At 51.6% G+C, this 17320-nt stretch overlaps 1 protein-coding gene across 1 annotated transcript in view; it reads left to right on the top strand.

Annotated features, from left to right (window-relative positions):
• The window catches only part of PTGFRN (prostaglandin F2 receptor inhibitor), a 51674-nt gene extending 34580 nt beyond the window's left edge, over nt 1–17094 (top strand). Inside the window, exons 5-9 of the mRNA XM_080649310.1 lie at nt 4196–4621; nt 8538–8957; nt 11503–11610; nt 13639–13944; nt 15368–17094. Of these exons, the coding sequence (XP_080505436.1) occupies nt 4196–4621; nt 8538–8957; nt 11503–11610; nt 13639–13944; nt 15368–15534 (1427 nt within the window). The 3' untranslated portion in view covers nt 15535–17094. The remainder of the gene's footprint in view (nt 1–4195; nt 4622–8537; nt 8958–11502; nt 11611–13638; nt 13945–15367) is intronic.
• Nucleotides 17095–17320: the final 226 nt, after the last annotated feature.

Genomic DNA, 17320 nt, shown 5'->3' with positions numbered 1-17320 from the left:
TTAATACCACCTCAGAATAATGGTTCTACTACAGAGGGGTCAGGTGTCCCCTCAAAACAAGAGCCCCTTCTTTATAGCCTCGGTGTAACTGTTGGAGAATTTTGTTCTACACAAATGTGATAGTGGCAACTCTTTTAACAATTAGTCAACTTGCTCAGGAGATACCTGCCCGATGCAAGATAATGAAAGCCCGTCAAGAGATGAGGACCCTCCCGTGTCCTCTAACCAGGCAGGCATCCTGTTCCTCTGATTAGCTGTGCCAAGTTCACGATGCTTCCAAGGGGTATTAGAACATGGCCCTGTGCTCCACGGTCCGGATTAGTGCCTGGGCTATTAACCATCACTCTCCTCTGCTGGGACGCAGCAGGCTCTGGGAAAGTGTTAATATCTGGGATGTGTAATAAGGTCGTGCAATTTGGTCCTAGTGGGAGGACCATGGCGCTAAAGCCCAGCCTGGAATTCTGCTCACACGTTCTGTGCAAGGCTGGCCTCTTAGAACTTAACTCCTCTGGGCTTTGGTATTTTTTGTTTTGTTTTTCTTCTTGAATTTATTGGGCGAAACGGGTTTCAGGTGCACAGTTCTTCAGCCCATCATCTGTACCCTGTATTTGGAGTGTGTTTTTTGTTTTCCATTTAGGAAACGTACATGAAGATAGTCTGTCTCATACGGTCGCTATGAAGAGTAAGCGAGAGTGTGGGGAAAGCGTATGGCATGGTGGGAGCCTGGCCTGTAGGAAGTCCTCAATAAATGCATGTCATTGTCATTGTCATTGTCACATGGGGATAATGATACCTTCCTTATCGAATTGTGAGCGTGCACGCAGGTAATCTGCGAGAACCTGCAGCTAGGTCCCTGCATACAGCAGGCACAAAATGTCTGCTTTTATAACTCGGCCAGTGATTCCGAGAGCTTCTCATTGTTTTGAAAGTTGTAACAGAGGAGTTTCATGACCCATATGCAAAGACCGTGGTCTTTGATTTGAGGGGGGCTCCTACTGTTGGAGGCCATGGCTCCAGGAGGCGGTGTGCGTGTGAGCAGACGCCGTCCAGGCCACCAGATTAGGGAGCAGACCCTTGCCTGTTGGAATGTTGGTGGTGCCACTCCTCGGCCTCTGGGTTCTGAGAGAGGGCTCGCTCACATGTGGTGCTGTTGGAATAGAATTGCCTGAGAAATGTACACAGGAGTAGAAAGAACCACCAGCTTCAGTGATGATCAATATTTTGCCAATCTCATTTCATCTCTCTTCCCTTCCCCAGACACAGACACACACACACACTTTTTTTTTTTCCCCTTTAGGAAGAATTTAAAGCACATGCCAGACAGCGTGTCATTTTACCACTAAATACTTCAGTAGGCATCTTTAACTGATACGCATTTTTAAACATAACCACCATGGCATTCTTAGCAGATTTCTTGATGAGATCAAGCAGAATGCAGCGGTAATCAGTGGTGGAATGTTTCTGCCCAAAATGAGCATTTTTATGCAAAATATTAAATGCAGTTCAATTCAGCAAGTGCGGCAATATCTTTTATGAACGAGGCACTTCGCGTGTAGCACATGTGTTTGAATGGGTAGGTCGTGCCTGGCCCTGTGAGGAAGGTCCATAAAACACATAACCAGAGTTCAAGGCCGTGTTCACGTACCGCCCTGAGAGAGCAGGGAGCCTGGCGGGTGGTAGGCTGTCTGGGAACATTTGTGGAATAAGAAGTAGGGGCGTGACAGGCTAGGTGAGCGTGAAGGAAGAATTCTCTGTTAGAAGGAGAGGTGAGGTACGTGCAGGATGGGCCATGGGAAACAGGCGCAGCCTTTGCCCACAGAACAGTAGAGGACACTTTGCATCCATGCACCAAACGAGAGAAGTAAGAGGCCACCTCTAACGACTGTCCTGACAGAGTGGGGTCATAGCTTCTCTAGGAGTGCAAGTCTCGTACAAACTACAAGGCTGGTGTGCAGTTCAAATGACCTTGGAACATCCTTTAAATCAGCGGTCGCCAACCGGTGTTCCGTGGACCACTGGTGGCGCGTGAGGTCCGAAAGGTTGGCGACCGCTGCTCTAAATCACTAGGACCTACCCTTTGTAAGTTCACTCGTTTCTGTTTGTCTTTGCATTAGGGTCCTCCTCTTGAGGGCCCTACGATTTCATTTCAACAGAGAATGAGGAGACCACCCGTTCAGCAAAGAGCTTCCTGAGGCCTCTCGATGTTGGCACGGCCCAGGTCGGTCTGGACCGGAGCTGAGAGTGCATCTGGCTCTGCGCACAGCCAGTTCCGGTCTGTCCTGTCCACATGAATGGAGCTTGTTATGCTAGTGTGCACTCCAGCCATAGGCTGTGCCAGAAGCTGCCATGGGGAAAGGGTCTGAAACCCTGGATGTGGGGTAACTTGGGAATACCTCGGCTTATGCACGTGACGGCATAAATACATTTCGGTGGTATTGGTTCCGCAGTCCCTTGTCGCTAGGGAGGCGGTGTGGTGTGTCAGCCCTCGCTGCCCGGAGGCAGGAACCCCCAGCCGTGCGACTTGTCTGAAAGATGAGGAGGCAGCATGACGTCCCAGAAGCCACCTCATGGCAGGGCGTGCTCCCAGGGCGGGCCTGGCCACGTTGGTTTAACTTCCTACGGCACAGGGTCCAACCTCACTTGCAACTAAGTGCTTGTGGAGATGGAATTAGGATTTTGAGTTCTTTCCATTGCCTGGCCCGGTGAATCGTTCTTGGAGAAGCCTTGATGTTACACATTTCATGAGAATTGTAAATCAAAAAAGAACAGTTCCTTGACCTCAGCAGTTTATAATCTGAATGAGTCATAAAAACAACGTGAAATAAAACGACACTGTCGGACCGAGGTGAATAAAGGTCGTGCTGGCAAACGAAACTTCTGTTTAGGTAGAGTGATTCCCCGCCCTCCCGCCCCCCCAGAAGGCAAAGTGCTATGAAAGAAAAATGTAGCCTTTTCTGAACGCCTTACCATGAAAGCAGCAAACATTTCCTGACAGCCGACTGCATACGAGGCTGTGTGTTTGGAGCTTGGGGATGAGACCGAAGCAAGGAGTATAACAGAGTGGGGTTACTGCTACCCAGGGTCACGTGCCCGTCTTATGGGAGCATAGAGAGAGAGGGCCACATTCTGGGGACACCAAGAAGGGGTGCAGGGGAGGTGACGCTGAGGAATGAGTGGAGGGTTGCAGGGCAGTCAAGAGGAGAAGCCACTGAAAACAGGGCCGCCACAGAAGTGTGAGACTGGGGGACTCTAGATAACTGGGGGTGACATGCAGAGGGTGAGGATAGGGAAGGAGGTGGCAAGGGGGTTCTAATATCCCTTCCTTGGCAAGTGTGGAGGAAGGGCTCGGGGTCAACGTGGAGTTGCAGAAAAAGATTAAATTAATGTCATGAACCTCAGAAGGAGGAGAGGTTTTTATAAAATAACAGGACCGTGACAATGGCCATGGGGACGCTAGGAGAAGGCAGGCTTTCCCCCTATTCCCTGTCAGATTGGTGCCTGGCAGGGAAGTGGGGCCTCAGCGGGGCCAGGCTCTTCAAGGTTGACCTTTATATGGGCGAGTTCCACGTGGCCGTGAGAAGAATGTCATTTGGGAGTCTGAGGATGGTGTGTTTATTGACTGTGGAGCAGATTCAGTGGAGAAAGTCCAGAGACCAATAAAGTGAGGGTGAGACCACAGGGGGGTGATGACCTGAGGGCCTTGCATTTGGGGCCCAGCCAGGGATGATGGCAGGAGCCGAGCCTGGATGGGGTTGGTTGTCCTTGAGTGCTAGAATGTCCTCTGGGATAGGGTTTTCCGGTGCTGCTCCAGTGGGGTCTGTGGGCACTGCTTGGCATTCCAGGGGAAATCTTGGCAGAATGTGGACACCAAGCTTCTTAGATCCTTCTCCAAGGAGTCCAGGCTCCCGGGGAAACTGACCGCAGACCCCACCCCTATGGAAAGACGAGGCTCTGATGGGGACATTAGGTTTCTGGCTTTGGTAGTGTTCTTGGAGACAGAATTGAACAAGTTTTGCAATAGCAGCTCTCCCAGGACCCTCCCCATTCGATGCAAGGACTTCCATTTCTGTCTTTGTCATTGGCAGGATAAGCATCTAATTGTCAGGACGAGAGGGGTACTCGCCTCGCTCCTTTTGCTCGGTCTTGGTATGTTGCTGCCGGATATTTTAGCCCTGTCCCCCTCTCTCTGGTTCAGAGCCAGGCTACCAGGTGTACCTGAATGCCTCCAAGGTCCCCGAGTCCTCCGACGACCTCACGGAGCTGGAGTGCCGGGTGGTGGACAAGAAGAGCATGGAGGGGAGCGTCCGTGTCACGGTGTCCTGGTACTACAGGATGAACCGGCGCAACGACGACGTGGTGACCAGCGAGCTCCTCGCAGCCATGGACGGGGACTGGACGCTCCAGTACGGAGAGAGGAGCAAGCAGCGGGCCCAGGACGGAGACTTTATTTTCTCCAAGGAGCGTGCGGACACGTTCAGTTTCCGAATCCAAAGGACTACAGAGGAAGACAGGGGCAATTACTACTGCGTGGTGTCGGCCTGGACCAAACAGCGGAACAGCGGCTGGGTGAAGAGCAGGGAGGTCTTCTCTAAACCTGTCCACATATTTTGGGCCTCAGAAGGTAGGAGCTTTGTCCTTGTTCTCTAGTCTTACTTCATTATGGCTCACGTCATCCCACGGCATGTTTTCAGATGCAGTCACCCTGCAGGTTTCCATTGATACGAGGAATCCAAGAAATGCACGCTCCAGTGACGGCCGCTTCTCTCCGCAGCACCCAGCCCTGGAGGGCGGTGAGGCCGGGCAAGGCTAAGTCCTCGTGAGAGCGCTGGGCGTGGTCGGTGGCAGGGACTCCTCTCCGAGGCACTCACGGTGTGCATGGGCTCAGCCGTGGACACTGTTGCTCTACTGGGCGCGTCTTACTAGTAAGCCAGACTTCACATGGGCCTTTGGGAGTGTCCGCGCCCACTGGGTGTGGGCACATTGAGGTGCCGCAGTGTAGATAAGCTTTTCGTTCTCGGCCCCTCGTCCTTCTCTCTGGTCAGCACGCCCTCCGTCACCACGCCCTCCGTCCTGTTGTTGTTATTCACGCCCGCTGCTCACACCCGAACTAGACCATCTCACTTCTGATAACTGGAAGACCTCCATGCTCCCAATTTCAAACGCCCTGTTCTCTAGGCACACCGCCGCCTTCCCAGAGCACTCTCTCTAGACTCCCAACACTAACTTTTCAACCCCTCTGGACGGACAGTCCGTTAATCCTACCGCCCTGCACTGTCCTTCACTCCCATTGTGCTCACTTCTGTCTTACGGAGGGTGACCATTTGCCCAGGGTAGTCCAGTCTATACCTGTTATCCTGAGTCCTTTTGTTGTTGTTAATCCTTACCCTAGGATATGTTTATTGATTTCAGAGAGAGCGAGAAACATCGACCGGTTGCCTCCTGAACACACGCTGACCGGGAAACGAACCCGCAACCCTTGGTTGTGCGGAACGATGCTCCAAACGACTGAGCTTCTTGGCCAGGGTCCTGGGTCATTTTTAATAGCACCTTCTTCACCCTTAGACATGTCCAGGGGTGCGAGGTCAGATAAATTAGGAGTCACCCTGCTGTTACTTCTCCCAGGTTCCCAGTCAGTCACAGTCGCTCCCTGCACACACCCTTAGCTGTCCATTGGCACTGTTCTCTGGCTCAGCTACACCCCGGTTCAAAGCCAGCCCTCTGCCGCCTCCCTGTCTGCATCTGCAGAGCTGAATGTGGTTGGAGAAAAACATTGAAAGATGTTGACTGAGCTCCTTTTAGATTAGATCTGCGATCATTCATGTCAAGTGGGCTCTCAGCACTCCCCGGGCATCATCTACGTTCCCTTAATCTGTTTACTTCCCTACTCTGATGACTGCATATCCCTTTATCTGGAAAACTCCTCCCCCAGCTCCCTCTCAGCTCCCAGTCCTGCTCTCTAGGCCCTAAACAAACGGAAACAATCCGGGGAGACTTGTCACACCCTCCCCAGTGCTCAGCTCTCAGTTACGCGACCTCTCACGACTCAGACACGTGGCTTCCCTCCTGTGTCTTCAGTATTTCTCTCTTTTTGGACCTTTCCCATTGGCTTGTAAACATGCTGTTGCATCTCCTGTTTTGGTGTGTTTTTTTGTAACTTAATTAAGCTTGACCTCCCGTCCCTTTTATCTTTTTGTTCCCCACGCCTCCTTGCCCACCTGTTACTCTTTTTTATTTCACAGTAGTCCTTCCTTTTTTTTAAAAAAATATATTTTTATTGATTTCACAGAGAAAGGGAGAGGGATAGAAACATCAATGATGAGAGAGAATCGTCGATCGGCTGCCTCCTGCACGCCCCCCCACTGGGGATCGAGCCCGCAACCCAGGCATGTGCCCTTGACCGGAATCGAACCCGGGACCCTTCAGTCCGCAGGCCAACGCTCTATCCACTGAGCCAAACTGGCTAGGGCACAGTAGTCCTTCCTTGCTCACGGTTTTACTTTACGTTACCTATGGTCAACGGTGGTTCAAAAATATTAAAAAGAAACTTCCAGAAATTAGCAATTAATAAATTCCAAGTCGCACATCATGCTGAGTAGCATGACGAAATCCCACGCCATCCCTCTCTGTCCCTCCTGGGATGTGAATCATCCCTTTGTCCAGTGTCTCTGTTCTGTACACACTCCTCGCCCGATAGTCACTTAGTAGCCCTCTTGGTTATCAGGTCAACAGTTGTGATGTTGCAGTAAAGTGTTAAGGAAACGTAGATGCTAATAATGGTCCCAACGTGCAAGAGTAGTGATGCTGGCAATTTGGATGTGCCAAAGAGAAGCCATAAAGTGCTTTGTTTCAATGAAAAGGCGAAAGTTCCTGAATTAATAAGGAAAGAACAAAAATCATATGCTGAGGTTACTAAGATCTATGGTAAGAACAAATCTATCAATAAAATTGCCTAATTTATAGATTCTCTCTCATCATTGAAGTTTCTCTCTGCCTCCCTCTCTCCCTCTCCTCCTCTCTCCCTCTCTCGATCTCTGCCCCTCTCCCCCTCTCCCCCTCTCCCCCTCTCCCCCTCTCCCCCTCTCCCTCTCTCCCTCTCTCCCTCTCTACACTGCCGCAGTGTAGATAAGCTTTTCATTCTCAGCCCCTCGTCCTTCTCTCTGGTCACCATGCCCTCCGTCCTGTTGTTGTTATTCACGCCTCTCTCCCTCTCTCCCTCTTTCTCCCTTCCTCTCTGAGTCAATACAAGTATATTATAAAACAAAAGAAAGGAACTGGTGATTCTGGAGAGACACCCTAACATACATGTTCTGCTCACAGGTTTGGTGGAACAGCTATTCCCAAAAAACCCCAACATAAATATCTCATTTTATAACAACAGATTACAGAATTAATCATTTCACTAAAGGATAAAAACGCTGTGTTTAATTCATTTATTCATTCACTCAACAAATATTTTCAGTACCAAAGTGCCTGACACTGAGCTGTTCTAACACCGGCGACTTCTGATGTGTATATGCTTGGGAATTTTTTTAAAAATTATATTTTTTGGACAGAGATATGGGGAGTAACACACTTGACACCTAAGGTTAGTGTAGACATGGACGCATGCTCACAGGGTTCAAGCAGTGTCTCTGTGGAAATGACTAGATCTGCAGGCGGGTGCGTCCGTCACTTCAGTAAATGTCTGCTCTGTGACGTTACCATCGCGGGATTAACGGAGAGCACACGTTTCTCCCTTCCCTGCCCTTCCCAGAGGCTGGTTAGGCTGAGGGCTCTTCCCTGCACCCAGCGGGATCACAGGAGAGGAGGGAGTTAGGCTGAGGGCTCTTCCCTGCACCCAGCGGGATCACAGGAGAGGAGGGAGTTAGGCTGAGGGCTCTTCCCTGCACCCAGCGGGATTGGGGGAGAGGAGAGGGTTAGGCTGAGGGCTCTTCCCTGCACCCAGCGGGATTGGGGGAGAGGAAGGGGTTAGGCTGAGGGCTCTTCCCTGCACCCATCGGGATCACAGGAGAGGAGGGAGTTAGGCTGAGGGCTCTTTCCTGCACCCAGCGGGATCACAGGAGAGGAGAGGGTTAGGCTGAGGGCTCTTCCCTGCACCCAGCGGGATCACAGGAGAGGAGGGGGTTAGGCTGAGGGCTCTTCCCTGCACCCAGCGGGATCGGGGGGAAAGGAGGGGCACGTGGTGTCTCCTAGGCCTGTCTTGCCCCGTTCCGTGAGAGTGAGCTCTCCCTCACATCCTCAGCCGGGGGGGTGGGGGTACCAATGGCTACCCAAACTCTTACTCTTCTTAAGGACTTGATAAGCCTCAAAACTAAATTCCCGCCCATCAATTCCACTTCCCTCGCACCTGATAAGTCGCTTCAGGCTGCTCGCCTTCCCCCAGCATCACGTGATTTTCTGGGTGTCCACGTTGTCTGAAGTGCTGTTGTGTGGCAGTTTGCAAATAAATTCCTATCGCCTTGACATCGTTCTTTCAGATACATATCCCTTTTAACTGATCCCGTCGGACATCACCTGTTTCTGCTCCCTCGTTCCAGATTCCGTGCTCGTGGTGAAGGCGAGGCAGCCCAAGCCTTTCTTTGCCGCCGGAAATACATTTGAGATGACTTGCAAAGTGTCTTCCCAGAATATTAAGTCGCCGCGCTACTCTGTTCTCATCACGGCGGAGAAGCCTGCGGGCGACCTCTCCAGTCCCAACGAAACCAAGTACATCATCTCCCTGGACCAGGACGCCGTGGTGAGGCTGGAGAACTGGACAGATGCCTCCCGGGTGGACGGCGTCGTGTTGGAGAAAGTGCAGGAAGACGAGTTCCGCTATCGCATGTACCAGACTCAGGTGTCGGATGCAGGGCTGTACCGCTGCGTGGTGACAGCCTGGTCTCCTGTCAGGGGCAGCCTGTGGCGAGAAGCAGCAACCAGTCTCTCCAACCCTATTGAGATAGACTTCCAAACCTCAGGTGAGCAGGGAACCCTGTGGGATCAGAGGTTGAGCTGAAAGAGACCCGTGGGCTTAGTTTATTTTTTTAACAGCTTGTTGAGATACGGTTCCTGTGCCATATAGTTTACCCATTTAGAGCGTATGCTTGGAACCTCGCTTCTGCTCACGGAGGGATGCAACCTTTTTTCAACCTAGGACGGTGAGACCAGCAACAACTTCACCTGGGAACTTGATGGGAATGCAAATGCTGGGCCCACCGGACCTACTGAACCACACTCCCCGAGGAGGGGGGGGGCGCACACAGCCTGAGCTTTACCGCCCTCCTGGTGATGGTGGTGCAAGCCAGGGTTCCAGAACCACCACTCGGGCAGGGTTCTCAGCCTCCATGCTCTGCATGGTTTGGCCTGGATACTTCTTTGTTGTTTATGAGTTCTCGTTTTTTGGTTGATTCCTTGGGGTTTTAAAAATAGGACATCATGCTGTCTGCGAATAAAGACAGTTTTATTCTACTTCCTCCTTCCCAAACTGAATACCTTCTGTTTCTTTTTCTTGCCTGATTGCCCTGGCTAGAACCTCTAATATGGAGCTGAACAGTGGTGGCTCCAGTGGACATTCTGTTCCTGGTCTCAGCGGGCGGGAAAGTTCAGGCTTTCACCGTTAAGTGCCATGGGAACTGTGGGTTTTTCATAGATGCCCTTAACTGAGTTGAGGAAGTTTCCTTTCATTCCTAGTTTGTGGAGTGTTTTTACCATGAAAAGGTGTTGGGTGTTTTCACATGCTTTCCTGTGTCTATTAAGATTCAGATGATTGTGTTTTTTTCTATTTGTATGTCTGTTTTACTGTCTATAGAACTTTATTTCATCTTGTTTTACATTTATTTGATGTTTCTTTAAAACTGTTATGAGGATGAGGGGAGACATACAATCTTTTGTATTTCTGGGTAAGGAATGGGTATTGAATTTATTTCTCAATTCCTGTCTCAGCATAACAGGAAAAAAAAATCACTATAGCTTCCAGGATGAATAGACTGCCTAAGGTTTTTATTTTAATCCCTGGAGTTGTCATGGCCAGTTCACAGTGTAAGAGAAGCTGCAGTCAGTATCCAGCACAATGCTGTAGCCCTGAATAGCGCTTAGCAAATATTGACTTGATACTGAAGAGTCGTCACTTTAAAATATATATACATACATATATATATATATATATATATATATATATATATATATAATTTATATATTTTATTGATTTCAGGGAAGAAGGGAGAGGGAGAGAGAGATAGAAACATCAATGTTGAGAGAGAATCACTAATCAGTTGCCTCCTGCATGCCCCACACTAGGGATCGAGCCCACAACCTGGGCATGTGCCCTGACGAGGAATTAAACCGTGACCTCCTGGTTCATAGGTCGATGCTCAACCACTGAGTCATGCTGGCCAGGCAAGAGCTACCACTTCTTACAACCAGCAGCACGCTGTCAGACACATACAGCAAGGACGTCCTTCCTCGTGTCCACCTTTCTGTCCCCTGGTCTCGGGCCACTTGCCTCCTGGTGTGAGGACTGCATTTCCCAATGGGCTCTACTGAGTCATGACTTACTAATGGGGGAAATGATGGTTTTCTCCTTAATAGAGAATATTTTAAAACACGGTAAAGTACAAAGAAGGAAAAGAGACTCATCTATAAACTTGATTTGTAGTCTTTATCTTCCTAGAATTTTCTCTGGTATGTTGTCTTCATGACATTGAGATCAGACTATATACAATTTTATGACCTGCTTTCCCCCTGTTTAATATTATAAAGTAAACACTTCCCATGTTATAACACGTTCTAGGTAAACACCAACTTTAATGACTCAACCTCCTAGAATGTGGTTAATGGTCACCCTGTTGGTGGTCATGCAGCTGGTCTGCAATTTTGCCTTTCACAAAAATACTGCTGCTAACAGCCTTCTTTTAGGGGCTGGAGTTGCAAGATGATTTGTATCAATGTTTATATTTAAAAGCTAAGTGGCCCACGTATTCTCTGCAGACGAGGAATCGGGGGACACCTAGTGACTCTGGTTGTTCACTGGCCTAGTCTGTCATCTTGAAGTTAACCAGACAAATCCCCTTACAAAAACAGCATCACCACAGAAATTGACCATAATAAAAATATTTCCAAGCCTGGGATAACGGCCCACATTAACAGTGAGTGGCTGGTTTCATTAGCAGGAAACCCGCTGTGTGAGTCATTCCCAAGGAAGGCCTTTCCCATCCTCGTTGGCCTGGGGAGCCGGAGCACAAACCCTCCGCTGTTCCCACAGCCGCGGCCACGAGGCCAAGTGAGGACCGGGACTGGTGACCTAGAAGGCATTTGGGTCTTTCTCTGGTCATAGAAGGAAAAGAAAGGGAAATTTGTCCAAATGAGGCAAGTCTTTCCTTGCTGGTTCAAATTAAGTAAATAAAAACCTAAATCCTTTGTGAGGATCTCTTTAGGTTTTATCATCTTGCATTCTCTTAGAAGGGGCGTGGGCCCTTTAAGGACTGAACACTGTGAAAGGGAATGATGATAATCACTTTCTTCCAGGTCCTATATTTAATGCCTCCGTGTATTCAGACACGCCCTCAGTCATCCGGGGAGATCTGGTCAAATTATTCTGTATCATCACTGTCGAAGGAGCAGCCCTGGACCCAGGTACTTCTCCCGCCCTTTCCCCACGTGGCCTTTTGTAACTATCTCCTGCATCGTCCCCACTACGTTGCACAGACGTGGACGTCAAGGAGTGGGTTGTCTGCTTATCCCCAAACTGCTCAGCTCAGGTCTCAGTATGTGTCTAATAAATATTTGTTGAATGAATGCATCTGTCTCTTAGATGAATTGGAAACACATGCAGATATTTTTAATATGTTTTTATTGATTTTTTTTTTTTTTTAGAGAGGAAAGGAGAGGGGTAGAGAGAAACATAGATCATCAATCGGCTGCCTTCTGCACACCCCATACTAGGGAATCGAGCCCCCAACCTGGGCATATGCCCTGACTGGGAATCGAAACAGCAACCTCTTGGTTCTTGGGTCGATGCTCAACCACTGAGCCACACCAGCTGGGCCCCATGCAGATATTTAGTCTGGGTTATTCAGGCAATTAGTGGGCCATTTACAGGGCTGATTCAAGCTGGTGTGAAACCCACTGGCAGAGTGAAGTGCCTCAACTTTGTCTTTCATTCTCTTACTCATTCCAGTATTTATTGAGCTCCTTCTGTGTACAGGTGCTGTTCAAGATGTTGGGAGTAGAGGAGTGAACAAAACATTCAAAGTCTGCCCTCGAGGCACTGGCAATCTAGTTCAGAAGGCAGACTAGAAAGACATCACCATGTAACATCAGATAGTGATTGATACTAGGAGGAAATGCAGAAAAGAGCAGATGAGTAGCAGGTGACCAGGAGGAGCTAGTATAGGTTAAATCCTTAGAAAAATCGTTGTAAATGTTTTCTTTGAAGAAAATACTAGCATTGCCAACAGGATGCCAAAGAGTTGTGGCCATTCGTCTTACACACTTTCTTTGTGGCCCTCTTCGTGACAGTTGGTGTCCCTTTCTCACTTTTTAAGAGGACATCCTATATAATAAAAAGCTAATATGCAAATCTACTGAACAGCAGAACGACCGGTCGTTATGACGCGCACTAACCAAGAGGGGGCAGATGCTCAATGCAGTAGCTGTCCCCTGGTGGTCAGTGCACTCCCACAGGGGGAGCGCCGCTCAGCCAGAAGCCGGGCTCATGGCTGGCGAGTGCATGGGCGGTGGCGGCAGCGCTAAGGATGTCCCACTGATGGCTAAGGTCCACTCCTCGTGGGGAGCAGGCCTAAGCCGTCAGTCGGACATCCCCCAAGGGCTCTCAGACTGCAAGAGGGCGCAGGCCGGGCCGAGGGACCCCAAACCCCTGTGCACCGGGCCTCTAGTTAAGTATAAGTGCACTAGGGCTCATGGTGGACACTCTCTTCACATTCTGTGAACGTTGCCACTTGGGCCGAACTCTTCTTTCTCTGATGCCCATATTAACGTATTGGAGGCTGTGAGGACCTTAATTTTGCAGCACACTTCACAATTTGGCAGCATTGCTCTCTAGGACTATTCAATGGTGTTCAATTTTCTCAGCTTGACATTTTTTTCTCTGGTTCTGAGTTTAAGCACTTTGCGGGGGAGAGGGGGTGATCCGCAGGGAACCGTAACATGGAAACTGTTGACGCCTCTAACTTCTTTATGATCCACTGGGTGGACCTTTTGTTCCTTACAACTTTCGTGTCTTCCCAGTCATGGGTGCTTCTGCCCAGAATGTCAAGGGGCCCTGCTTTCTCTGGGAGATGGCGTGTGATGTCACCACGTACCGGCTCTACACCCTGTCTCCTCTGTAGGAGACAGCTTGGGGTCTGACTCTTCTTCCTGTGCTCCTTGGGCTGGGTAGTGGCAGCAACAAGGTCAAGCGGAGCACCCTGGGCTGGACTCCCTGAGTGAGGACACCCGCGTTGCTGCCTCCTGGTTGTGTGACCTCATGGGGATTTGGTCCCGCCACAGGGTGTGGAGAGTGACAGCACCTCCATCACAGGGTTGGCGTGAGGATTCGGCGAGGGGCAGGGAGAGCAGTGCCAGCCCGTGGTCAGGCGACACGTGTGCCAGACTATTGCTGCCCGTGGCACTGACCCCGGGGTTTTGGCTTGTGATTTTTAGATGACATGGCCTTCGACGTGTCCTGGTTCGTGGTGCACTCCTTCGGCCTGGACAAGGCTCCCATCCTCCTGTCCTCCCTGGACCGCAAGGGGATTGTGAGCACGGCCCGCAGGGACTGGAAGAGCGACCTCAGCCTGGAGCGCGTGGGCGTGCTGGAGTTCCTGCTTCAGGTGCACGGCTCCGAGGACCAGGACTTCGGCAACTACTATTGCTCTGTGGCTCCCTGGGTGAAGTCGCCGACGGGTTCCTGGCAGAAGGAGGCGGAGATCTACTCCAAGCCCGTCTTTATAACTGTGAAGATGGACGGTAAGGGTGGTGCGCAGATCCTGTCTTCCCTCTGCTGGACCGCGGTGGACAGAAGCCGGACTCCCCCCATTTGAGGAATGTGCTAGAACACGGCCTGGTGTCCTCCAGAAAGAGCAGGCAGCCCTTGGTGTTTGCCCAGCTTCGGTATCATATGCTAGGGGCAGCATTGAGAAATGACTTTTAAGACGTACTGGGAAGGTTTTCGATGCTTCCTATAAATTCCATGCAAGCTCACTGTGCCCGGCAGAGAGCGGAGTCGACAGAGCCGGTTCAGGTCTCCGGGGAGATGCTGGGAGTGGGGCTCCTGCTACGTGTGCCCTCCTTGATTTCGGTTCTTGGGAAAGGGAGGCTCCTCTGGGTGTTACTAGCTTGGCGGGGTTCTTCATGGGACCCCAAGATGGGAGGAGGAGCTCCCGGCCTCTTCAGTCCACACTGACCACCAGGGTCAGCCGAATGAGGAGGGCAGAGGGCCCCTTCCCACCCTGTTCCCCAAGCATCCCAGAGTCGGAGACGGTGGTTCCTTAGCTAACGAGAACCATCTCTGCAAACCGTTTCAGGGTGAACATTGATTGAAAAAAGTCCCTTGGAGAGAGTTCCAGTCCAGGGCCCTCTGAGCATTCCGAGACTCAAGTCTGTTGCCCTGGTGATAGTGTTCGTTCCGGGGAGACTGGAATTGGACCCCCAGCTCTTCCGCAGATGATGTAGCCCTTCCGATCTTTATCCCCTCTCTTGTAAAATGGGATAGCCACCTTTCCCGGGGCGGTTATGAAAGTGCAGCCATACGAAATGTCAGGCACCTCCCACAGTGCGAGCATCCCGCCAAGGCGTGCTGGTACTTCCCGGGGGAGGGGACGTGGGATTCGGGGCGGGGGGGCACCTAAACAGTGTGCATTCCTAACACTTGCACCGTATTTGCATCTTAGAAATTCTTTCCTTGAAGTGGCAAAAAAAAAAAAAAAAAAAGGAAGCCCAGACTTACCAAACAAGTGCGGGAGTGACTCTTGACTTTGCTGGATAATTTACTACTGTGTTACTTAAAATAGCTCCCCAAGTGCACTTGAGTCGTTTGACGCATGGAATTGATTTACGTACAGTTTTTTTAAGGAGGCATCTGCTGCGGAGGGTGCGGTGCCCTTATACTGACTTTTAAAAACCCATCTCCTGCCAAAACCCCAAAAAGCAAATTGACATTCAAAGGCATCGAGTGCAATCATTTTTCTGTTTTCTTTCCCCCACAGCACCGGGTGGGGAGACATTTGCTTACAGATAGGGCTGAGCTGCTCCTGTCAGCTGCTGTGCCAGGGGCCGGAGACAAGGTCGAAGGGGATCTGATCGCTCCAGTGGGGACAAGGAGGCGGTGGTCGGCCCTGCGGCCCCTGCCCCGGCATCACTAACCAGCTTCCCTCTGCTCTGCCCCTGCCAGTGCTGAACGCCTTCAAGTACCCGCTGCTGATCGGCGTCGGCCTGTCCACCGTCGTGGGGCTCCTGTCCTGCCTCATCGGGTACTGCAGCTCCCACTGGTGTTGCAAGAAGGAGGTCCAGGAGACCCGGCGTGAGCGCCGCCGGCTCATGTCCATGGAGATGGACTAACGAGGCCGGCGCCCGGCCGGGGCAGCGACACCGGGACGGACAGTCTCGGAGCGATGGGGGCAGGAAGAGGACGGTGATGTTCTAACGTGAAGTGTGTCACACTCAAACCCAGTCCTCGCTCATCTCAGGTGGGACTTGGCGCGCTCTCCTCTGCATGTGGAGCTCGAGCGCGGACACGTTTACCAGCACACAGCTTCTCTTCCCACGGCACTTTCTGAGGACGGTCGCGCGTGTCTTTTCCCGACAGCGGCTTTTTCATGGTTAACCTCTGTCTAATTTTTTTCTCCTACTGGTTTATAGATCTCTGGCTTGTGTGTGTTTATAGCTTTTGTCCCGAGGGGTCGCGGTGAGGGCGGGGTGAGGGCGGGGTGAGGGCATTCGGAGTTCTTTGTCCTGGGTGAGAGCCAGCCGGCTTCGGGGTGGGAGGCAGGTGTTAGGAGGAGGGTGGCCCTCCACGCCGGCCCAGGGACAACACAGACCTGTGCCGAGGGCGAAGGTGTGGCGTTGACTCCCCTGCCCAGCCCCTGTTTTCGGGGTGTTAGACCACATTTAAAATCTGGACTTGCGGTATGTAGCTTCGCATCGAGCCCAGACGCGTATTTTGGTTTTTTGCCTCTCTGCCCCCTTTCCATTTCTTTGCTCTTTGCTTTCTGTGAGAGTGCTGAGAATGGCAGCCCTGGAATCTAAGATTTGGCTCTCCACCAAGCACCTTATCATGCCACCTTAGCCTTAAGAATGAATATGAAGAAAAATACTCAGCCACCTCGGACCAGGGCAGGAAGAAGGTCTGCAAGGAAGAGGAGGCCGGGGACAAGGGAAGGAACAGACGCTAAGATCGTGCAGAGGCCACTGCGGGGGCCCCAGGGAGAGCGGAAGGCGGATCCTGAGAGTTAGGTTTCTGCAGCTCGTGCCGGGAGGGTCAGGGGTGTGTCAGGCGGAAGAAGCCACCTCCAGTCCCCAATCCTGTCCTTTGCAGGAGGCAAAGGCCTTGGACACCCAGGGACGGCCAGGGGGACCCACAGGTGCCCACCCCCCCGCCCTTCCGAGGCTGCTTGGTCTCCTTAACATGAAGGATGCTTGCTGCTTGGAGACTGGGCTGACTTCACGGGATCAGAAATTGCCTGGAAGAACCGAGTGTTTTCTCTGGCCTTGTCAGCCCTGGCAGGTCTGTGTGAGATCCCCTGCGAGGGCTGGTGAGAGAGTTGGCCTCTGTGGGACGCTTGCTTTCCTGTTAGGAACATGAAGGAAACCCAGCAATGTATTGCCCTGGGAACAGCCTACAAAGGAGATCTGAGAGCAGTCTCTTTGGCCCGACTGCTCGCACCAGGAATAGGACAACGGACCAAAAGAGACCTTCCGCTCCCCGGAGGGTCTGGCCCCCGGCACAGGGCCGGCCTTTCGGAGGCCTCCCCGTGGGGCCCTAAGGCTCGGCGGTGACGCTCGCCCTGCATTGCACTCCTCCGTGCTGCTGCGTGGCTCCAAAGGATCTGACACTCCTCTGTCTTCCGAAGGGGAAAAAAGACACATTGGTTCTGAGCAATAAAGCAATACGAAACGATGGCCATTCACGTACGGCTCTTTGTCACAATGGGCCGGTCGAGCCCGACCCCTCCTGGCTCCCAGTCTTCCCGCCACTTCCCTCACGTGGCTGCCCACCACCCCTCTGCACGCGTCACCGAGGCAGCCCCAGGAGGCAGATTCCCACTCGCTGTTTGCCCCCCACGGGACCACTCGTGGGGCAGGCACGGGATCCTGCACTGATGGTGGCAGCACAGATGACTTCTAG

The sequence above is a fragment of the Plecotus auritus genome (assembly GCF_963455305.1).
Source record: "Plecotus auritus genome assembly, chromosome: 12".
NCBI lineage: Eukaryota > Metazoa > Chordata > Mammalia > Chiroptera > Vespertilionidae > Plecotus > Plecotus auritus.
Note: the sequence above shows the minus strand (reverse complement) of the source record. Positions and strands in the feature narration are given on the sequence as shown.